The following is a 25,586-nucleotide window of genomic DNA, read 5'->3' on the forward strand; positions in this document are numbered from 1 at the left end:
AATAAGACAACTGGATTTCTTTCAGATCAGCTTTAACCATTACACTTCCAATTTATTCTTGCTTTTGAGAAGTGCAATATTAATAAATTGCATTTAATAATAACTGTGCATTTTAAAAAAAAACTAAACTGACACACCCTTCCAACATGAACTCCAGTTGGGACAGACCTGATTAGAAAAGATACAAATAAAACCCAGAATCTACTGTATGTTAAAGTGTTCTCTTACTCTAGGAAATGAAACAAAAATATGTCCCTGAACCCTGGAACAGGTCAAGTGCAAAAATGGACTAAAATATCCTGGCTTCCTTCCTCTAGCACCTTACCTGGAAGATAAAGTTTTCATCATCAAGGGCTAAGAACTAGCATCTATCCCATGACCCAGAAGAAATCAATCTTTCTCATCTGCTTTCTGGTTTTGAAAACAGTCTTGCAATGAGAATCTGCAGCATTATAAAAAGTGATCATCAAATTCTCTGAGCCTGCTTATGGTTCTGCCAAATAGCAAAGGTGTGAAGCTACCAGGATTCAAAGTTCACTTGCTCTTCAGGCTCCAGAAGCAACAATGAGACACTTAAGATTTGCACACTTTAACTACTACCACCGTGGCCAAAGAGTCATACTAGAAATAGTATGCAAAAAAAAAAAAAAAGTAAAAAAATGAGAATAAAAAAATCCACAAAATGAGGTGGGAAAGAAGCTCAAACTGCCAGGATTCCTTCTAGCCTTACTTCTAGTCTTATCAATCACGTTGTTAGGAAAATACAAAGAAGGAAGATGCAACATGAAGTAGCCCTTTCTGCAGAAAACTGGCTGGAGACACTAGAAAGCAGGCTCAAAGGTAGCACCTGCAAACAAGAGCAGCCTAGCACGCTTCCAGCTATGCTTTGCTGCAATCAGTTAAGGAATCTATGTGCCTCACCACACAAGTGGCTCCTGGGCCCAGAAAGAAAGCTTATTTTCTGTTGGGAGCACCCCAGAGGCAAAGTACGCCTGACAGGTTGAGACGTGCTGTGCTAGGAAAAATCCCCATGAGCTTCTCTTTGGCACCTGTCAAAACTCATGAAACCACAAAAGACCAAACAGATGTTACCTTACAGCTGCCCATTGCACTTTAGCCCTTCTGCATCCATACCACATCAGCAGACTTGAACTGCAACAAATAGACGGGGACGAAAGATCTTCCAACTGCTTTGCCTGCTCTAAAGGGAAGCAATACTGAACTCATTATGGAAATGTAACTATCAGGCTAAATCTGCAGTCTCTAGCTCTAATCTAGCACAAGAAAATTGTGAAAACAAGTTTTGGTAACTGGAGAACAGTGAGGAGTAGGGATTGTACAGGTCTCCAGAATGACAGTGAACTTGGTAAGAACGTCGGCTACTACAGCCATTTCAGCTGACACAAAACCCAAAAGTGAAGACACTCTCCTCTCAGAGGTTTTCCACCTCCTTTATACTCAGCATCACTGAATATCAAACCTCCCATCTTTAAAAGTAAACACTAATGAATTTGGATGAAGATACAGCCCTTTAACAAAAAGAAGAAATACACTGATTGCACATGCATTCAGTGCAATCAGCTGGTTCAGACCTTCCCCTAGAAAAGCTGAGTGCTCTCCAACTATGAAAGCAACCTCTCCTTGATTGAAAACACACCACTCACGTTACCTATACAAAAAAAAAAAAAAAAAAAAAAAAAAAAACTCTTATAGTTCCTATTCTATTAAAGCGTCAATTGGAATTCTCAGGAAGAAGTGAAATCACAACAATTTAACTAGTGCTCAGGACTATACTTTAGCTAAACAGACTCTATGCAAGTTTAAGTATTGCTATAATTACCTAGGAATGGTGAAGTACCATAAAGCAGAAGAAACTCAACTAGCCTATCATTGACCCCAGTTGCCACACAGACATGTCAGAACCAGCAAATGCATAATCCAACCCAAACTTTCACAAGGTCTTTGGTTGTTAGCCCATGAACCTGTACCACGCTACAAGTCTTCTCTGACTACCAGCAGGCTGGTGTTCTGGAGGCAGCTTAGCCTCAGTAATAATTTCCAACTGAAAATACTTATTCATAATGGGAAACTAATGCATAAAAAGTAGTCTATGTCATAAGCTCGGCCAGAAGGAAGCTTTCCTCCCAGTTTATCTGATTTTCTATTCATTTAAAATATCATGTTTCGGAAGGCCACTTTAGAGTTCAATTCACACTGCTAATTTTCCTTGGCAAAAACCCACGTTATCTACAAACATTGGTTGAAAACCCAATTACAGTAAAATGATACCCACACCCTGTAGCATAGCAACTGGATAACACAGGGATATGGAAAATGTTGATATTCCAAAATAACAGTAGGTAACAGAGCTACTTAATAATCCTAAATAGAGCTACATCAGCAAGATGTCCAGGTGGGATGCAAGAATTCAAAAGACGGGGGACAACAAAATTAAGTTGCGCCAACTCCAGTACGCCAGCTTGCTTGGCACACCGTCCCCCAGCCTGGAACACTCCCCCCTTTCGATGCCGCCTTTGCTCAAGAGCTCATACTTGCTGAACGCTGTAGCACCAAGAGACATCAGTAAAAGCCACGAGAGAGGCTCTCTACCATAGTGCTTCAAAGGAGGTTTCAGAGGTCTAGCTCAAGTAAGTCTGAGTGGATTTTTCCCAAAAACTGAGAAGCATCTCGGGTGCTACCATAAATCCCTGCCAGCACAAAGATACCAGACTACGACAGTATAAGAGCAATAGGGAGAGTTTCAATACAGTAAGATATCTCATTCCCACGTTTCTTCCAGGAATCACCCCTTTTTTACTATGATTATCTCACACACACAAAAATTAAGCCTACAGCAAAAATAAAACAGGAAGAAAAAAAAAATCCTCCCTTCCCTCCAAAAATAAGACTTTATGTTCTGCAGTCTTTGCAAAAGGGTACATGAGATGCCAATCACCTCTCTCCAGTGCTGCTAGGGCACATGACAAATATATGCATTTTCAATCAAGTACTAACAAAGATTTGGCTCTGTAAATGATAGTTGATTGTCCTGTGTTGTTATTCTCTCCAGCTTCATTAATGGCATTATAAATATAAAAGATCAAGAGAGTCAGATAGAAATAAAACATCTTCTGTTTTTATACCAAGCATCCTCTTATTTTTATGTCGGTTTTGCGCAAAATAGACCAAAAACCAGCCTTCCAAAATCTTTGGCAGCACTTGAAACCAATATTCTTTCAGAGGTTTCTGATAATACCAAAGTGATATTTATGTAGCGTGTTTAGCGGAGCCGCTGCAGGGAACCCTGGAGGCCCTGGTCCTCAGACCAATCCCGCAGGCACTCTGCTGCAGAACTGGGAACCCTGCAGCCTCCCTGTCCCAGGGCCAAATCCATCTCAGGAACAGATAAAGGTATCCCTCGAAATGGAAAAAGTTCGTCAAGCCCAGATGTTTCAGACTAAAGACTCTGGACTCGAACCAGTATTTCTTTTAAAAAAGAAAACTTGGTTTCATGAGAAAATTTCCAAAAAAAATTTAAGATCAAACACTTATTTCAGAACAATGCAATCTATGCAGCCAAAAGACATATTTGATAATGCCGCTGTACTTTGATGCCAGCCGGTTCGTATTAGAGTATCTTTTTTGAAGTATGTGATTTACTCCCGCATGCTGAAGTGTTTCTTACGCAGTTCTCTGCTAGGAGAGAAGTAAAGAAGAATCTTGCTGCTGAGACCCATACTACCGTTACACCGGAGAATTATTCCAGTTCTTCAGATATTCTTTCTGGTCCGACTACTGAAGTAGTTCACTGGGAGCAATAAGTATATCACATACACACTGACAGGTCATCGGGGCAACAGAAAGGCACTAAAGTATACAGCCTCGCTACCTAACTCAGGGCAATACAGGGCAGTAAAACAGCATAATACTTACACTATCCTTTTATTTACTTTGTCATGCATGGGGACAAAACACATTTTGAACACATTATCAACTCAAAAAAGGTTATGTTAGTAAGACTTACTCCACCCACAACTCCAGCTTTCAGGGACGTTATTGTTTTTTTAATTTATTTATAGAAGATTTACAATATAATTACCTGTTCTAAGTGATCTTAAGTATGCTTCAAGATAACAACTTCAGTATTTTAAAGGTATCATCTCATGGCATGTTTATGTTACATTAACTTCAATTACATTTACAACTGAAACAGTTTTAAGCAAGCAATTGTTCTCAGTTCTCTTTTACCTCTGCTTTCATCTAGCTGCAATTAATTGTGCATATGCATCCTAGAAATGGCTACTTGTAGGGATGATTTCAATGTTTGAGTGTAGCCAAGTATTACCGGTCATTTCTAGACCGTATCTAATGGCCAATTTTACAAATACCTAAGTACGATTTAAACAAGCAAGAAAGACATCTTCCATTCAGACAATGCACCATAAAGTTCTGTTTGTATGCAAAAAGTTAGCAGAGCAACCAGCTTTATCCTGCTTTCTGTTTCCTGCTATGATCAGAATGCTACAAGATGTTTCATTTCGTTTCTGATTCTGAGAGGTGCTGATTACCAAAGTGATTCCATATGTTATATTTATTTATTATAGAACAGATCAGCTATTACTGCTTGGCAATTGATAAACATTATAGGGCCTAACAATTTTCAATATAGCTGCCACAAGTAGATCTGTGTTCCAGAATTGCTCAAAAATAGAATTGAGCTGGAGCAGCCTGAACACCAGTCTGGAAGGGACTTTCTCCACCCACTGTCTCACCACAAACTAAGTTTTTCACTATACATCAAGCACAGCCCTTGAGGCTACAGAAAGGGATGCCCCTTCTTCCAAATCATCTGCAACTCAAAAACCTTCATGGTCAAAAGCAACAGAATCCCACCTTAACACCTCATCTCCACTCCATCCCACTTTCACTCCTACTCTCAGTATCTCTGCCTGGCACTAAGGGAAGAGGACTAATGCAGAAGACGCTAAAATCCTTCCATAAAAACACTGCTGCCATAAATTTTACAAGGCAAGCTCTCCAGCATCAAAACATGCTTTAAAACCTAGGACCAAATACTATTACACCCACAGTGCCACACCCCTAAATTGTTTCTGTTGTTCTCAGGCCCAACTTCTTTTGGGCAACAAACACTGCTTGACATTTTGGGTTGTGTTAAACACCAGTCTAATTTTGAATAGGTCTGCTATAGTGATTTCAGACACATTAAGCCATACTCAACATCGACCTCACTAGTGGTTTCTGTAACATAGTGGCTGAGAAGTGAACTATTCCACTCAATGACTATTGGAACAGGAAGGGGGAAAAATAAACCCACGTACATACCGAGGATAGCTCTTTCATGCAAAGACATGATGAGAAAGAAGCTAGAATTGCATTTGGGATAACATGAAACACAGGAGAATCTGTTAGAGAGCATTCACAAACCGACTTAGTGTTGAGCAAGTTCAAAGCACTCTTCAGATTCCAGCAATACCTCATGATAACAACATGCCAAAAAACATGGTTTTGTTATTCTCTCCTGTGCTGTGACCGTTCAGGTTTTGACCTCATGGATTTTCTGGGAAATCTGTTAGAAGTCCATTAAGTATCTGACAGCTCACTTGCCAAAATCACCATGACACAAGAGCATATGGTTCCTACCAAGCAGAGCTTTAAACCTGAATATCGCCTTCTTTCAGATGATGCCTAAGCAAGCTATCAAGTGATCTGGGACAGAATATCCACCTACTTTTTCCCATAAGCCCTGAAGAAGTTCTCTGAAAAAGGGAGGGAAACATTAGAGCTGCACGGTCTTTTAAAGCATTAACTCAAGTATTATTGCATTGCATTGCCACAAACAGCAAACAGGTCTAGGAAGAACATTTTATTTTCAAATAAATGGTGCTTAATGATTCAAGAAGAAAATGTGCAGAACTACAGATATATCTTCATCTGAAAATGCTGAAGCAGAGCATGCCTCAGATACATCCCGTTCAGCCTGAATACAAGTCTTCTCGGGAGCAGGGCAGAAAGAATTAGGAGCCCAGTCTTTAGTACGCAACTGAAGTCTTCTCTTCAGTCAAAAAAACAGAGAGACAGCACCCAAGGAGAATAAGCCAGATGGTTCATACCAAGGTATTATCTGGGAGGGTTAAAACGTAAAAAAATGGTTTTTTTATTATTAATAATTCTCCAGATCTTCTAGCAAAGGCTGTTCTACACTGGATCATGTATTTTCTGACTTTTTTTTCCTATAACTGGCAAATGAAAGGCCAGGATATGTAATTACAACTGCTCACAGACTGGCAGGCAACTTACCAAAAAGGAGCCGTAAAGGCAAACAGGCTGGATTTGTGCCTTTCTCCTTCTTTATGATGCATGACAGTCACCCTAAGAAACTAGGAAAGCAGGCTGGGAAAATAAATCCCCTCTCTATGGTCTCAGTTTGAGATTCTGAACAGGGGAAAAGCTAAATTAACAAGGAAAAAATCATCAGAGTGTTGAAATATCTACAGTTACATTAGGTTGTGTTTTCTTTTTAAACAGTTTAAATCACATGCCTGAAGAAGCAGATGGGGAAAAAAAGAATTCTCTTTTGCTAAAATTTAAGCCTTATATCTCTATTTGGGCTTTCCACAAGCCCTGCTACAAAACTGAAGACAAGAGTTAACAGTCAAGATGTTTAACATCATAATAGTTATCAAGAAGTCCTGAAAGGCTTAAAAGAAAGTTTGAAGCTAATTTTCCCTTCGCACTAATTACTCCAACATTTCTGATCCCCATCAAGACGGACGAAGGAAGACAGCTTCCCCCACACACATTGGTATGGGTGAGGTAGAGATTGACTAACTGTGGAAAAATCCACATAATTGAGAAGACAAATGTTGAACGGTTATTTTACGGCTTGAACTATTCAAGGAAAAACGCTAAGTGTGCCAAGAGGCCAGACAGACTCATTGTGTGTATGTGTTAGTATGTAGGAGCCTGGTCAAATTTGAGAAGTGTGCGGCTTTTATCTGCTTCCAGGTTGCGCTTTGCTGGTTTATCTGGTTCTGTAAGCACTGCATAAAGCTGGAAAAGATGCTGAAAAAGTGTCATCTGCCAGTATTTTGTGTACCCAGAGTGTAACAAAAATACCCACATACAGGCTCAGTAACATAACCCTCATTAGGCCATTTGTTACTTCCCATGAGAAGGCCTTATTTTCAGTTACTTAAAACGATGAAAAAACTAACTTCTTGGGTTAAAGATTCCCAACTTAGCTGTCTGCTTCCAGATGAATTTCTAAAAACTTAATATATCAAAGTCGCAGCCAAAACCTCTCAGCCATTTCAGAACAATGCTGTTTTTTCCACGTTAAAACTCTCCTGTGGCCTCAGAAGCTCCAGCACCCCAATGCTTTCACATTAACACATACAGAGGTTAAAGAGGGAGATAGAAAAGGATTCAGAAGGGGAACTGGTTGAGCAAGAATGCTGGAATACTGAATGGCAATTTCAAAAGTGAGAATTAGACCTTCAGAATGGGAGATTAAAGATCAACTCAGTAAAAGCAGAAGAATGAGACACTTGAAGGAAATCAAGCTGAAGAAAGGAGATAGGAAAAGTTAGAGAAGGTCATGGAGGAAAACAAGAAGTTGTCCAGCCCAGTTGCTGAGCTCTACCTCAGCTCAACAAATGCAGCTGTCAAGAACAGTATGTGTTCTTAAAGGCCTTCTGCAACGGGAGACTCCACAACCTCCTGATACAGCCTAATTCACTGCTACTGGGATGACTTCCCTAATCCTTTTGATCTTAACTGAGGCCCATTCCTACTAGCTTTTCCCTTCTCTCTTTATCCAACTTGCTACATTCTTAAGAACCTTGCATTTCCATCTCAATCTTCTCTTCTTTAGACTAAGTTACCCTAGTAGTTCAATCTTTCCTTGTAGATCACGCTTTAGTGTTTTAAATCATTCTTTTGCCTGCCCTCTAGACTCTTTCCAAATGATCCACATCACAGTATAGAGCTCTGCCCTTAACTGGATGCTGTGCCTTCTCAGTGCCAAGTGTAACGGAAGGATCACATATTTTCCACACAGCACTTTGTTTATATAGAGCCTTTTTCATAACATTATATTATTCGTTCATGTTTAAGTTGTGATTCACATACTCAAGTTCCACACAGCAAGTTGTGATCCATACTATCCATCTTCTCCAAAGGATTAGTTTCTCATCTTGAATTTGATCATCCTTACAAAGTGGCACCCTTTGCAAGTATCCTGGCTGAATTTCACCCTTTGTCAAGATCGTCAGGAGGAATGCTAGGCTTGTCACCAACGTAACTGCAATCTTTCTCATTTCTGTATTACATGAGGAGTTGAACAAACACACTATCAGCTCCATCATCCAGGTTCATAATGAAAACACTCAATATAACCAGAAAGACCTATGCAGTCCAGTTCAATGCATCTTTCCATTCCAATTACGGGCCATCAATTATTAATCTCTGGGTATAACTATCCAATCAATGTCATATCTACGCTTTTGAAAGTGATTCATTTGGACCGATGCTGCTATAGACTACTTACAAGTATTCTGTGGCTCCCCCACAGAATAAATCTAAACTCATTTGAATCTCCTTAACAAGGACATAAGTAACAGTCTCCATAGATTTATCATCTCATCAGTACTTACAAACGTTATGCCTTCTTGTAGTAGAATTCATCTAGAAGAATTTCTGACTATTAAAACCCATTCTACAAGAGCCTGAAAGGGAACACAAGATGCTTATGCCTTACTTTTAACTGCTGTCAGCAGGCATCTGTGAAGCCCACAGGCAAGACATCTTACACCTCTTACATGCTGCTCCACATCACCCAACACTGGTAAAATCACCCTGTTAGCCTAACTTGCAGAGGTTCCCATGTAGGTGTTCTCATCTGGCTGCTGACCCAGGTGTGGAGACAGGTCTGCATTGCAGCGACTTCCTCATTTTTTTCATTTCTTTTCAAGAATACTAGGAAATTATATAGATATATAAACACTGAAGCTGCAAAATCGTATACTTACAAGGTTAGGAAATGCTACAAATAACACTGCTTTGCGCAGATGTCTGTTGTCTAATCATATAACCTTGGCTTTTATTGCACATAGCCTTCATCTCCTTCAGCAGGCAGAACAGGCAGGGTTTATTTCCTTGACAGATACTGAGTATTTTGTTTTAGCTTCATCATCCAGCATAAGGCTGCAAGCCTTACTGCCTGCATACTACTCAAACTCTGCTCTGAAAAGTTGCAAGTTTCCACTTAAGTTTTCCAAAAATGGTCTTCAAGACAGTAAATACCAGTGTATTTTCACAGCTCTCTTGGGAGATGAAACACTACCATTCCCAACTCACAGAAGGAAAACAAGAAATTGAATAGTTAAGGCTTATTTTGGGAGACCAATGAAAGATGTTTGAATCTCTCTCTAAAAAGCCACACACACATACGAGAAACCTTCTCTATCCTTCCAAATAGTACTTCATCCTCCCCAGCACCTCATTATACCCAGCACACAGCCCTCACCAATTGTTGTTGCTAGTGCCAGTGTTCAAAAGCTCTGCACACTAAACCCAAAGATGCTAAGTCACATGTACAGAAAGCAATCACTTTTGAAAAAGCTTAATTAAGATGAGTTAACTAGCACCACATGGAGCTCTTGGGCAAAAGTAGAGAAAGGCTTACTCTCTAACACAGCATCCATCTGCTGCTGCCGCAAGTCTCTTACAACCCTTGCCTTATTCACTAAACGTTTTCCCAAACCTGGAAGAAATGAGGCAGAGGCCTTGCAAATTGTGAGCAGTGCCATCCAACCTTAATTTTGGCATTCCCCAACTTCTGAGTGTTCATACTGAGGCTGCGTATTCCACTATTTAGATCATTCATGACAAAAAGCAATGGTTTAACATGGGTGATAATTTTTCCCCTAAGAAGAGCTAACTCCAACTAAACTGCATTCAATAAAGACAGAACATTTCCCCAATAAAACTGAAGTCATTTCTACTCCATACAATAAGCTCAGGAGGCAAAATAAAAATCTATCTGCATAGTATGAGGTCAGTCAAGCTATGAATGGTTATTTTAAATCTGAGTATTAAAACCATGTGTTTCTCTTTAGAGGTTTTTAAGAAAATCTTAACCTGCTGGTGCTCAGCATTTCTCAAGGAATGCTGCACACCTTCTAATTCCAATGACCAGAAGACTCAGGACATCTCAGGAGGTTGCTGGTGTGCACAGGATCACATGATGAAGACACACACTGTTTAGACAAGGTGATGAGCACTTTTTAAAAATTTAAGTTTAATCTTTAATCATTTCTTATTTACATACTAATCCTAACAATGAGGTAATATACATAACCCCATCGGTTTTAATCTCATAACTCATACATATTACATATACAATCCTAATTAGTTTGTATTATAGCAAAATGTTCTTAATAAACCGAAATGTGAAACTCCTTCCGAATTCCCTTTTGATTCTGAGTATGCAATAGTCATGTAAAATAATCTTTAGAAGAAGCATTTTAGTGTACAAATACTGATAGAGCTGTCTACTAGAAAGGATGAACCTATGGTTAAGCATCGTCCTAGGAGACATGAATTGAATCCCACACTGCACTATGAGTTCCTGTACTATTTTCCACAAGTCTCTGCATCACCAAGAATATTTTCACTCACTTCCTCTGATCTTGATTTACAAAAATACTTCTCTATGCCTATACATTCAGCAACCAATACAACATGGCTCCAGCGTCCAGTGGAGTCTCTAAATTGTATTTTGACAGTGGTGCATCAGGTTAATAAAAGTTGTAAGCCAGACATATCATAGGTTTTGATTACTGAACTGATCCGAGACAAAAGGCCGATCTGAGTCTGCCTCTGAGGCTTACACGTCACCACCTACGGCCAGAGAGAGGTGACATAGAAACCTTTATCTGCATGCCTATTTAAAATAATAATAATAATTGGATTTTTGTTTGGTTTTCAAAATTTGACTTGGACAAGAAATTAAAGGTGTTACATACTCATCTAATTAAACTGTCATTATGACAGATCACTTACCTAAAATGAAATATTTTCATTAAGAACATTCTGGATACTCATTCTGACAGTGTACAACATTCCCCTGACCAGTAGGAGGACATAAACAGTGTCCTCCTAAACAGCAGTTTATCCATTTAAGAACATATTTATGTTCTTACATAAATTTTTAAGCAGAAGGAAGCAAAAGGATCTATCATTGATGGTATATACCAAGTGGGAAGTAACATGGTAAAAATGCCAAACACTACAAATTTTGCAAGCTATCAATATTTACCATCCGTCATTAAGAGTACTATATTCTCATGCAAGTATCCCACAGTGAGAAAATATCATCTCTATAAGGGTAAAACAAACAGCATTCAGAAGCTCTGAAAGCATTCTTCCAAAATTATTGCACTAGATTAGATTGCCTCATCAACAGGGCCAGAGGCCATTTACATGAAAAAAAAATAAAAATAGAGCAAGAAAATAGTGTAACAGATGAAAGGATTACAGAAAGTTTTCTGGGGTCAAATTTGGAATTAATGATGGGAAAATTCTTTTGCTAATCCCCCATCTCTCCCACTGCTAGCAGTCTCCTGAGGCTGGAAAAAAAACAATGTCTTCTGGTACCCTGCTTCTACTTTGCTCATCACTGCAAAATACTATGCTCAGGAGGTTTGAAAAGGACCCTCAAGTTAGCACAGAACCATAAAATCTTCAAGATGGGGCTGTACTGAAAGTCTGAGTAAAGAACAACATAAGACTTCAATCAAAACCTGCAATCACCGCAAGAAAATCAAAGAGTAAGGTTCATCTGCTCAGGGCGGATGTCTGCAAAGCAGCCACCTCCATCTGAGCCTCGACTCTCTTTATAGTCAGTGGGGAAAAAGTAGGCTTTTTCAGGACATAATTCACCTTAGCCCAAGGTGGGATGTGTAAAACAGGCCAGAGGTATCACATCTCAGGAACCTCTACTCCTCTCTGCTGACTACGAAGGAAGCTCAGAAAGACTAGCTCAAACACGGGCACTGCAGAGCTTCAAAGTTAAGCGAGGCTGGCATCGCTCGAGGTACCCAAAGAGAGAGAACTTTTCCTGAGAACACAAACTTCACTGGAACACAACAACCGCCTCTCCGAGCAACGAGGCCCATTTTCAGGGTACTGCAAGATGCCCTCTTACAAACCTTGAACGTTGCTCCTCGCGACCGCCAGCCAGCCCACCAGTGAAGTAAAAATAGATACAGCCAAACAACTACCCTTCTAAAAACGAAATTTAATCATTTTTCAGTCATTTAACAAACACAAAGGAATCTAGCTCTACCAGCTCTACTCAAGAAGTAAACTTTGCATAATTAATTTGGATGTCTCCAATGCTTGCTGTGGCTGGATCATCCACAAACACACAGCTACACCAACCGGCACTCGGGGGAATATGCCTCAGGCCACACTGAAGAATATCTCAATTGAAGAGAGAGCCTGGCCTGCTGAGGAAGGAAATAAAAAATTAAAAAATATAAAAAAAAAGAAAAAAGTCAGGTAGCCTAGAAAATAATTACACTTATCTACCTCCTTAAATAATTTTTTTGCACTATCAGCTACTTCTGAATTAAAGCTTTTTTTTTTTTTTTTTTTTTTTTTTTTTTAAATCACAAGCTCTAACCCCCAAGCCACTGCAAGCTTGACGCACCTATTCAATGAGTCCTAGAATGTCAGAATGGCCAAAGCAGGTTAAGGAACTGGAAGTCAAGCTTCCCACAGAAGTGTGCAGTGGGATGGAAAAATTAACTCCAATAAAAAGAAATACTGATGCAGTACTTAATGAAGATGAACTTCCCCTGCCTTCCCACAATACAGATGATGCTATTATCACTCTGCACTAGGAAGGAAAGACATTCTGAATAAGGGGAAATTACAGGGCAGTTATGCTCATCAACTCTGGCAGTGTACAGTGACACGATATTGGCAAAATGCCTGAGAAAAGTCTGTAGAAAGTTAAGTACAGGACATAAAATAAGATGCGTGCAGGGAAAGAAGCCACTGGAAAATACTACTAGGGATGTCAGGCTTTCCAGCGTGCCAATGGCATGAAAAGCTCTACAACACTTCCACAAAAAAAAAAGAAATTGCGAATCAGAAAACATGGAAGTTTTACTTGCCTGGTGGCAGAGAAGCCGAGTGACTTGCTAAGTATTTTGGTCTCCCCATCTGTGAAAGCCAGACTATTTCACTTTTTATTCAGACTGCTTAAAAATCTACAAATGTAGCATTCTACAAGACCTGCAGGTTTTACTCGTGTGTGTCTAGGACAGAGAGAAGGACAGGCAATGCAGCCTTTTCTCTGCCCTCAGAATTTGGTCTGTAGTTGGAAACAAGCAGGTAATCCTCACCACTTTCTACTTCAGGCGCTTGGGAAAGTTTCCGTCTTCAGAGAAGCAGCTGCCTATAGCTTATGTAACAGTTTACACAAAAACATTAAGAGTTTTGCTTTAGGCTTTATAATCATCTGAAAGACAAGACAAGTCAAATAAAACTGGTATTATTTGCACTTTCTGTTAAAAGGAGGGTTGAATATATTTGCAGTTTCATAGGTGTTTCAAGACTTCACTGCTAGAAGCAGCTTGGTACAGTGACACAGAAATGCTGCGGTACAATACCTACAACCTTCAGAATCCCCGAAATGTAAGGATTTGGGAAAGCCACCCCCAACCAGAGGGACATGGGACACAGATCATATATTTTCCTAACAAGAAACCAATGTTTCATAGAGAATTAGTAAAATACTCATGCTTCCCACCTGTTTCCTATTTAGGGCAAAAGCAGCAACTAATACAACTTTTTTAACAATGGTTTATATAAGAGACTTATGAAACCAAGATTTCTAATTGAAATTATCTTTGCTTGTATGAGGCAGGGGATCAAAATATGACAAGAGCACTACGCGTAGTTTCTCCCAGCTGTGCAAGCCATTTCTTAACAATCTTAAGATTAATAAACAAAGATGCATTTTAGACATTTCATATTCCTCCTGGATTCAGTCAGAACACATACACAAGGCAAACATGAGCAAGCCATGCTCTTACTTCACTCTCAGTTGGAATGGAGCTCCCAAACAGTACTTTATGTTACCTAATGGTTAACAGGGAAACCCCCTCACTAAGAGCACACAGATGGAGAAATACAAGATAAAAAAAAAAAAATAGGTCCAAGAAGAAGCTGAATTAAGCCTATCATTTATTAGCAAGTAAAAGGGCATTTACCTTCTCGGTGGTTAAGTACAACGCAACCCAAGGATAAACCATATGGCTCAAGTCTTTGTGCAAGGGAGAAACCTGGCAGGACTCCAAGGCTCTAATTGAACTATTACCATATTGTAAGAAATGAAAAAGTCAGAAAGACTGGAGGATCTGCTCTCCTAGGGACAGTTTATGTCATGTGATCAATTAAGCGGGTAACAAAGCATATTTTACGTGAGAGCAACTCCACCATTTGGATACTGGCTCAGTTTAAAGAAAATAGGTACTTTCTATCTCAATATTGCATTTAATTCAGTCCTACAGTCAATGCCATGAAATCCTCAAAATCCAAGTCATCTGTAGCAAACAATACAATGCTTCTCCTTTAATCACTGGCTCAAGTCTTTTCCATTTAGCTAATCATGAAAGAAACAGAGTAGGAACACTCAAATGAAACCCAGCAACAAATAAATGATTACCAAAAAAAAAAACGTGTTGTTAGTATATGATCACTGGAAACTGCGGTATAATATTAACTACATACAAATAACCACCAACCACCACTCTTTCAAAGGCAGGCCTGATTAAAATATACTAAGCATTGTACTTATACAATATAGCATTGTACTTATACAAGAGGGTATGCAGTATAACAAAGAAAAATAACTAGTTCACAAATAGAATGCGTAAGAGTTGCTGATACATAAACGCGTACAGTAGTGTCTTGCTACTATATGGGGAAAACAGTGCAGTTCTCTAAGGACTAAAAATCACAATCTTAAATTAAAATGATGGAAAATGAGCATCCAGGGGATCTTTTTCTTACCATTCTGTTCATCCAGTTCATTCCCAATTTCTTGCCCCATTTGCTTTTGCCGGGATATGATTGAAGAAAGAGCATCAAGCCCAGCATCTTGTTCTGCAACAGAAAAACAAGATCAATTAAAAAAATTGCTACATATCATGAAGAATGTAAAAGCAAAGAAGATCTAGTCTGTGCTTAAAGAGTTAAAATATATCAAGAAAAAGACATCAAAACAACATGAAAATTAATTCTTATGGCAACAGCATTACTAAAATAATGTGAATGATGAGTAATTAATTTGTCTGCTCTAGCTGGGACATTTAGCTGAAGGATCCCAAAAAAATCCAAGAATTCAACATCCAGCTGTTACTCAATCATAAATGCAGGAGATTTTCTGGCACAGACATACAGACCCCTGATTAGCCCTTTTAAATTTTCCAAGAAACTTTTAACATAAATAAAAGACAAACAGGTGATGCAAACACCAAAGAATTCAGATACATTTTTAAGGCTGCAAAAGGATAGAGCGCACAGAAGAGAGCCTGAAATACAGGGGACATAGTAAGGGCAGCTAAAGTTTGAAGTGTTCCCATCATTTCTGCAGACACTTTTACTATGACCCACCTAATCTCTGCTCTTCCAGCTTGCAAGTCCTGCACAGGCCTTAGTAAGTGCCTTTACCAGAAAGTGCAGCTCTTCTTGTCCAAACAGGTCAAGAAGTAGAATAATAAGAGATGCTGTAGACTAGATTGTCAGTGGTTTGACAAACTGAAAAACAGCAACGTTGCACAGGGCTAGACTGTGTGAGGAGCCAGGTGGCTACAGCCAGAAAGCCAAAAATTGTATGGAATGGCCAGAACCTGCTTCCCTTCAACAAGATGAAGGTCCAGTCCCTGGACCTGGAGGGTGCTCCAGGACCATCAAAGTAGAGTTGACACCATTCTCCTGGACCACAGCTCTAAACATTCTTTCACACACAAATTAAAGAAAGCCTTCCCTAGAGACCCATTTCATTTGATCACTTCCAGTACTTAAGCTACTCAGAACCATTTACCTCACCTACCATCTGATGTGATCAGGCTGAGGTTTTTCAACACACCTGAAGTTAGGGAATTCTTATCTAATTCCAGTTCAGCAATACCTTTAATGTTTACCTGTTTTGAAGCAGTGTAGTGATACCACTAAACTCAGTTCAACTAATGAGATCTCTGCTGCAGACCAAAACCACTAACACAGTCAAAATCAAGGATGTCCTCTAAGGTTTTGCATGTTTAAAGTCAAACTATGCCCAAGAATTACTCAGTCAGCAGCAATAGCCCATTTCTTCCTGACACATTCAGCTTCACTAAAATGGAGACAAAAGGTAATCGCTGAATTACTTGCACCTAAGTGGAAAGAAACCTGATAAATTTATACATTCAGAAACAAGATCTATTAGCTGTTTCAGTGGTTTCTCCTCCCCTACCATAGTGTAAACAAAGTAAAAAAATATTACTTCAATTGGAATGGAGACATTTTTGAAAAGCTGCTTTAAGAACATACCTCTAGATAAGAAGATTGCAAACAGAGCTCTTTCAAATACCAAAAAACCCACCTGGAACTTGACATCTCCCTCCAGGTAATACAACTTTGGTACAGCTTATTGCACTGACTTTCTAAAAAAGATTCTCACTGAGTCTTACCAATGGGCATGTAAAATAAAAATGCTCTTTTACCTTCTATGATCCTTTGCTGCTGCTGCTTGATATCATCAAAGCCAAGCCCTCTGGTTTCCTCAGATTCTTCCAGGAGCCATGGGTTGGTTACACCTCGTTTGACCCCTCCAGTCATTAGGCTAGACCTGAAAATAAATTTATTAAATTTTCAAGTTTTAAACATGAAACTCGCCCGTTTTGTACTCTGTGCTTCCATGACTAGCTGACAATGACGGAACTGTACGTATTTGCCTTAACTCCATGCAATTCTCCACAATTATAGCAGAAATTAGCGGAAAAAAACCTAATTATCTCCAGTAACAAAATCTGCAGGTTCCAAAACATTGCCTAGAAGCAGTAAAGCAGAGAGAGTAGCAATTTTGCAGTGAAAAATCAACCTGGTAAAATACACAGGATGCTTTTTATAATATGCTCACTTTACATATTGTTTGCATGTAGGACAAAGCATTCCAAGCTGTTATACAGAAAAGTGGGTTTCTAAAAATACACATATTCTTCATGCATTTGCTTTGTGATCATGACAAACTTCTAAAAACATAGATGTACAGCCTGACAACTTCCAACAGTATAAGGAGTTCAACATATTAGTACAGATACAGCTTAGATGAGCATATTAGTTTCTTTTTTCTTTTCTAGTTGGGTCAGAATTGCATTTCACAAATGGGAGATGCAAGTCGCACAGATACTCTTCCGTCTTTCCTGGTTTGGCATAGACGTGAACGAGAAGTCTGATACACACTCTTAAATGTAAAAATAATCAAGTTACAGGTTTTCTCCTAAAAGAATTATGACTTAAGGTTGTTAGCATTAGAGACACTTCCCTGGTTACAATGGAAAACATGTTTTTCATGTCCAAGGGACATAAATTTAAGTAGTAAAATGAAATGCCACTTAAATATTTTTCTCAGTACCAGATTTCTGGTCCTCTCCTTTCAGCTTCTCATTGTTCTTTTGCTACATTTTATGATAGACTGCAAACCACTTGGACCCAAAGCTGCAACTTAGATTTGGGGTATCTCTGACAAGATTGCTCTCTCAAGAGCAGCACAGAAGTAAGGGTGTTTGCTTTCCGCTTTGTTTTCTTAAACTCCTTATTTTATTCCCATTTTTATCCCTCCTCTTTCTCAAAACACTTCTCCAAACAAAATAAGAACAGATCGCATTTTCAGTATTTCTCAAAAAATTCTCATAAATTTATTACACTGAGATTTCCCCCCCCTTTTATTTTTTTCTAATTAAATTGACTCCAGGTCTCGTGATAGATACTGAAATGCTGTATGGTGCAAACATACACTTGAAATCATTTTGTGGTCAAGCCCCTATATCAAAAAAGCTAATTAGGTACAAATATCAGTACAGAGCGGAGAGGTTAAATACACGCTTTCTATAAATAGTTTTCCTGCAGAACTCTAGAAGAATGACTAAAGTTTTATGCCAAATGTATTTAAGCAAAATCCAGAACTCAGGTCTACGAGTTTCTTAAAGAGTTATGGTGAACGAGAGACATCTCCTGGCCATGAAATGAATCACCACTGCTGAAAAATAATCTCATATCTCTGCCACATGAAACTTTGGGTTGTCCATAAATTAGAGACACATACGCCCTTATTTGTGCCCACTGCACTGCATACTTCATACTACATTCATGGACACTTAAATTTAAGAACATTTAATTTGTTCCCACTTAAACATCAAGATAACTGTTCACCTGTCCTTCAAAGTAATGTATTTGTCAGGATCAGAAAATTAACTTTGTTCCTGCAGGACCAAAAGTTGTTCACTGCAACTCACAAAACTAACTTTAACAGTAATCATGTTGGAACATTATTCAAGAGCAGAACCCAAACTGCTTCACTGTGCCAACAACCAGCTGGCTTTCATGAGCAACATCTGAAACGGAGTAGCTGAAGTATTTCTCTATTTCATCCCCTTGCACCTCTATTAAAATGTACATATACTCTTGAGTAAGGAGATCAGGTTTGATTGGACAGAGGTTTGCAATCCTGAAACACAATTTTACATGTTACCTAGATTTCTTCATTGCTTGGGGGGGGGGGGGGGGGATTAAATACACTCTCATATTTTCTGGTCTCATGTTCACTGCTACCAGGTTCACAAATCTAAACATAATGGAAGCAATACACTTTGAGGATATAAAGACTATTACAGTCCACTCAATTGAGCAGTTCATTTAGGATATTCACAAAATCTAGGGTTAACATCGTTTGACAAAATTACTTAAATAAAGCAGAAGGAATGTAAGGCTCTTTGCTAGCTAACAAGAATGCAACTCTTTAACTATTTCTGCCTTTAAAAAAGCCAAGGCAAGCAAATTTGAGATAATTTGCCCCATTCCCTCTCTCTTAATAACCTGCCCTATTCTTCTAGGTTGGGTCATGACAACTGGTCTGCTTGTTACAATAATCTTTTTGACATGTTTGGTAACTACCTTCCCACACAACACAGCATAACTTCCTACTTCCTCTGATCTTACCATGTTTCGCTTTGGTGGTGTGAAGATTAAAGCTTATCCAATTAGCCACCCACTGCCTCCGCCAAGTTAATCACATAAATCTTTGAATCCGTCACAGAGCAGTGGAGTGTGCGGATAGCTTTTGATTATAGGAGCAGATTTAACTAATTACAGGGCTTAGCAGTGTGCCCAAGTATAAAAGATGATGGGGTTTAAAATCAGGGAGCTATGTCATTGCTTAACAAGTAAAGGCTTATCTTTTCGAAGGCATTGTTTCACTGATAATTCTTATAAAACTTCCCAAGTAACTTAGATTAGTCAACCAGTGCTTACTTTAGACCAAGGCCACACATCAAGGCTTATAGCTTTAGAAGAATGATCAGCAAGACTGAATCTTAAACAAAACCTGGGTCATATGACAACTGGTTGCCTGATCACTTGAACATTCCCTTAACGATACAGTTATACAGTAGGTTTCTTTGAAGTGCTTGGAGCACCTCATCTTAACTTCACAGGTCAATCTCCAAGGCAGTAAGTAGCGCAGAAATGGAGGTATTCTCTCACTTACGATTTAATTGCTCACACCGGCAGGCAAAGGATTTTAGGAAGCTCTGAACCAGTAAATAAAACAACAAATATTATTTTAGCATACAAAGCGCTCTCTTCCCTCAAAACCAGAAGAAAGCACATGAGCACAAGAGCTTCCACGAGCCCACCAGGTACCTTCCCAGGTGCGGAGACTTCCCACTAGAAGCATTCCTGATGTGAGGCCTAGAGAAAAAGACAACACTCCTCGGAGCTGGCAGGCCATTTTCCTCGCTCCACCAACACAAGAACTAAGAAAGCACACATCTTGCATTCAGAAAAAATGCTATGTTGCTCTTGATGCCATTCATCTGTGGCTCAGTTATCTAGTCCTGCTGGTTTTAGTGAAGACAAACTACAGATGAGCTACACACACAAGTTACCGCACGGTATGCTAGACAGCAGATTTACACCGCATCAGCCAGTCCGTACCACGTGCAGGCCCCCTGATTCCTGCTCACAAGACAGACAGAGCAGCTTCCACACTTCCACTGCAAACAAGCAGCTCTGCAATTACCTTGTGCTTACATAGGACATCTCTTGCCTGTCGACATTCAGCACAAAGCAAGCAACATGCTGGAAATACGTTTGCACAGTTGTATCAGCACACTTATTTTGGAAGCAAGTCCACTCAAAGAGCTGAGAGTCTGGATGGTGCAGCTGTAGCAATAAACTATATACAGAAGGTACTCCTACACCACAGTGTCTCCAGAGAGGTTATCTTGGTAACAGTGTTTACACTCACGTTTTGCTTCATGGCAGCCTCACTTTTCTATGCAAAACCCAAAATATACACTACAATAAACATTTCTTTCAGAGCAATAACTACTTATTTGGATATTAAATATTATCATTATCTTTCTGTGTCATCCCTTACTTTCTTACATAAGGCTGGGCAAAGCACAATACTAAAGATATTATTAAATGGTTCACAGAATCTACATTAAAACAAAGATTCACCCCCTACAGTCCACTTGCTGTCCTCAGGAATGAGAGGAATAAAGGAAAGGAGAATTCTTTATAAAAAGAAATTACATATTATGCAATCACATCCAGAGGAAAGGAGGAGACGACAAATCTAACTCTTGTGAGACCCCATTTGTTCTGCTCTCAGAGTGATCTACAGCTACTGTAGGGACAAGGCGTAGTACTAAGTTCACGCCTAAGCCTCTGCTCCCTGAATAGTGGTTCAAATCTCTCCGACCACAATATAAAAAAAGAACATTAGCCTCCAAGCACGGCACACTTGGCATTTATTCTCATTACAGACACAGCACATTTTATTAGGATTCAGTAAGACCTTACCAAAGTAACATGGTAACAGTGCTGGATACAAGAACAATTTTAGGCAAGAAACTTCCTAGTAGTTTTGAGCAAACTGAGGAGGTAAAACATAAAGCAAGTAGTTCAGCCTTGAAAACTGCCCTCCTACTGACATTTTTTCCTGAGGCCAATGAGCATTAATCATTAATAACAAGCATGCAGGCACAATCTGAAGCAAAAAGCCTAAAAATTAAGGGGGTTGACTTACTTTTCTCTATTGTGTTTAAATTCTGGATCTTTGCTGTTCCTTACAACATAAGTATATACAATTTTCCCACAACCACAGTCCTGACTTCAGAGAGGTGATCAGAGAATCTATGGTATATTCTAAAAGAAGAGAGATGCAACTTGCCTCTTAAACACAGATCAAAGCGAGTGAAGACTCCACCACCATCCTGAAACCTCCCTTAAATTTCAGCTATTGCAGTAAACTGGAAGGTCACTGTACACTGCTGAAAGCTGCTTGCGTGACAGTACGCTCCTGTCTACAGACGCTATATAACCTACAGAGGGCTCCTAGATGAAGTGTTACGAAGAGAGATGGTCTAAATACACAGACACAACTTAGTAGATGCAAGGAGGGTGTTGAGCCAATCACAACCACACTGTCTCCTCACTACACAGCCAAAGAGGCACTAAGCCTGGAAATCCTGCCCCAGGCCCTAGATTTGACCCTATGACTCACACCTCAGACATTCTCAAGCAGGGGCTTCTGGATGGACAACCTACCTCTTCTTGCAGCCTTATTAGAAGCTATTGTTGTTGATCTTCTAGCCACAATGCTAATCACATCTGGTATTAGAACACTGCAGCTAGGAACGTTTCTAGCAATAACTGCTGGTAAGGTAGGGAAGCAAAGAGTGTTTTAAAGGCACCTAAAAACTTCAGTATTTTCAGTCTTCCTTTTTTTTTCTTTTTTTTTTTTTTTTTTTCCAGAGAGCATTTGCTCCTCCATAAACAAGAACCAGGTTAACAAAAGTATTTAAGCACCTAATGGCTTATTGCTTTAAGTCAGGCATTCAAATGCCTATTTGGATTACATCTGATAGAAAAGTATTTAAGTGTGGGTTAGCATTTATTCTGTTTAAAAACAGAATATGGATACTTCTAAAAGATAGCTAAGATGCTTATTACTTGAGGTGTTTTGTGTCCCACAGCTATTAATAGCTTTTCTCTGTGTTTTGTGGAACAAAAAGAGAAGTTAAGGAAAGCATGTCGAAGTACACAGAATTTACTTATTCACTAGCGATCTACATGTATATCTACATATTGACAATTCAGTCTGAAAGGAGAGAGACTCTCAATTTATTTGCCTCTGCAAAGGTTTAAAGACTCACAAAAGCCTGATATCGTGTGTGATTTCAGAAAGTCAGTATTTCCAGTTGCTTTTTCTACTTTTCCCTTTCAAATGGTATGAAGAACTGGGACTTCTGCTCCATTAACGTCTGTGTTACATAAAACGCATAGATCTCTTTACAAGGAGAAACGAGAGGAGAAGATACTGTAATTACCTATTGAAAACCAATTAAAGAAAATTTAAGTGACTCTATTCAGAGTCATGTAAACAGCACAATCTTTCCCCTGGAAAATTCCAGTTGCATCTTAATTAAGTTCGACAACGCCGGAAGGTAAACTAATGCTATACTAAAGTAATGTAGTGTCTTGCCCTGTGTTCTGGCCCAAGTTGTCACTTAGGATAAATATTAAGAGCATTAAGGCAACTGTACTTCACAATCAGAAATAGCTTTACAGCAGTTTTCAAAGGATGTAAAACTCACTGAATGGTGACCAAATATAAACGAAGATTAATTCTAGTGAAACCTTCACAATTATAGGCCACGAGGACAATGAATATGTGATCAGTGGTGCAAGAAGGTTAATGAAAGGAATGACTGCTGGAAAGAAAAAGACTTCTGAAAATTTGTGCTGTCACATCAGAGGTGGATTAGATACAGAAAACCAATACAGAAAGAGAGAAAAGTGTCACTGCTAGAACTTAATCAAACATCATGTGCTGACTTTTCTGTGCAGTGGGTAAATCTGACTTTCAGACTTCAGACACACTGAAAAGTGGTCTTTGCAATCTACTAAATTCCAAAGCAGGTTGTTCCAGAAATCTGCAACAATTCTAGAGAAACCTAGTGCTGTACAAACCATACCAGAAACTGTTGTCTTCTGTCCTTACAAACAAAACGGCAGGCAGCAAAGACGTGAACTCCTTCCTTACTGACATCCATACAGGCCAGTTTCAAGCAAGAAACATGGATTTAGCTTTCTGGCCCAACTTTCAGGCCTTGGCCTGAAACATCTCCGATGTTATCTTGGGTTGGAAAATACTGTTTTCCCTGATCATTTCTAATGGAGCTTGAAATTATCATTGGATTTTGATATTTTCCTCCCTTCTGCCTCAGCTCCTCCATGTCAGGGCAACTCTGGCTAAATCCTTGCTTCTGCCGGTCCCACAGCAGTCACATGCCAACACCATCCTGCTAAACCATAGCTGGAGTACTCTTATTGCATGGCCACATTTCAGAAGATTAGACTAGTTCATGCACTGACTAGAGCAGGTAACATAAGAGTCTTCTCACATCATCAGTCTCTCGAGAAATTTTGCCTACTTGCTATTTTACATGTTTCAGGTCACTCAGTGATAGATGTAAAAGCAAGCACTTTAATAGGTTAACTGGATTTACACTGCATTCCAGAAAATGCCAAAACCATAAAACAATTAATGGATTAGATACAAGTCTATAGTGGGTGTTGCATTGACAATATTCAGTTACTCAAAGATTATGAACTGCAAGGGGAAATATTTGCTCTGGCTGTATCAGATACCCCACTGGAGAACAAAAGCAAGTAGAAACAACTTATCAGCCGAGTAGGCTGTAGCTCTGACAGATCCAATATGCCACCAGCAAAAAGAGATATACTGTCCCTATCCCAATCTCTCTCTACCATCTTACTGAAGAGATCTTGGTAAAATATGACCACACACTTTTTGCTGGAAAAATATATAAAACAGTATATAAAATTATCAGTGTGACTTTGAGCTAATCCTATATCTGCTCCAAAATGCAGAAAGTAAAAAGGCTAGGTAAAAAATCTTATTTTTAACAGTAACACCACTTTCATCAATAGCTGTTTTTTACCCTGCCAAAGCAGGAAAACCATCTCTGCCTTTTTCAAGCACACGTGTCTTAAAAGGGACTGGTTCTCAGAGCACATAAGAAACAGGCTCACATTTTTCCTCAAAAGCGTAAGAGTTTTATAAGTGAATGAAGGTTTGTTCTGTCCTAAGATTAGGGCTGATGCACTGTAAACCTTCCCAAAAGGGTTCTCACCTTCCCAAAAGGGTTCTCACACTCTCCTTCATACAGGTAACTTTGCATGTACATGTATAAAATACAAAGCTGTATAATCCCTACCAAAATGGTCCAACAAAAATAGCGCATTTAAAAATGCTTGCCATTTAGAAGTACAAACTAGAAACTGGAACACATTTCTATCATGTGACTTTGTTGCAGAAGCACAGTTATATGCTTCTGCACCAGCTCTTGCTATACTGCAGATCAGGTGAGGAAGCTCTGCTCAGTCACATCCTATGACCCAGACCACACATGCAGCAGCGTCCATGGCTTACAGCGCAGAGCGCAACCCCTGATGTGACCCACAACCTGCTTAAGATGTCCATGTCTGTGCCTGTTGTGTTAAAATCTTCCACATATTTTTATATATGTATGAGTTATTTGGGCCCGTGCACTTTAACTTGATATGTTTGTTTGTATATGTATGTACATACACACACACACGTATGGATATGTATATATACACATGCATACACAATTTTCTAGAGAAATACATTCACCAGAGAGAGAGAGAGAGAGAGAGAGAAAGTGCACATGTGCACATGCACTCACAAGTGCTTTTAAATCAGAATTTTACCAATTCCAGGTACAGTCAAGAGCAGTTTCACTGACTATGGAAATACAAGGAGCTCTGCAATGACCCAGAGGCTGCAGCTCCCCTTCTCTTCTGCACCATTTTGAAGGACAGAAGATTAACAGAATTTGCAATGGAAAAGTTAGGGAGAGCAAATGCAATTATCTGCACTGGAATTTAGCCAAAACGTTAACTCTCTTAAGTACAACAGTATTTAGTGACCTACCGAGGGTCAGAGTACAGGTAAGTCAGACTCTTCTGTAGTAGCACCTTTAACTCTTTGCATGAATGTTGGTAATAGAGATCACAGTGCATCAGCCAGCGAATCATGAGGATGCTTCTGAAGCTGTTCCTAGACATATATCATTTCAATTCTGAAGTATCACAGCCCTAATCCTACTCTAAGATAGCAAATCTACCATCTGTTTGCTTGCAGAGAAAGAAAACAGCTTCATTTTGTTGTC

At 39.2% G+C, this 25,586-nt stretch overlaps 1 protein-coding gene across 1 annotated transcript in view; it reads right to left on the minus strand.

Moving 5' to 3' along the window:
• STX8 (syntaxin 8) overlaps nucleotides 1–25,586 on the minus strand; it is a 107,090-nt gene that overhangs the window by 74,155 nt on the left and 7,349 nt on the right. The window contains exons 5-6 of the mRNA XM_062591673.1: nucleotides 16,803–16,927; nucleotides 15,109–15,201 (exon numbers count right to left, since the gene is read on the minus strand). Coding sequence (XP_062447657.1) covers nucleotides 15,109–15,201; nucleotides 16,803–16,927 — 218 coding nt within the window. The remainder of the gene's footprint in view (nucleotides 1–15,108; nucleotides 15,202–16,802; nucleotides 16,928–25,586) is intronic.

Source organism: Rhea pennata, chromosome 19 (genome assembly GCF_028389875.1).
Source record: "Rhea pennata isolate bPtePen1 chromosome 19, bPtePen1.pri, whole genome shotgun sequence".
Classification (NCBI taxonomy): Eukaryota; Metazoa; Chordata; class Aves; order Rheiformes; family Rheidae; genus Rhea; species Rhea pennata.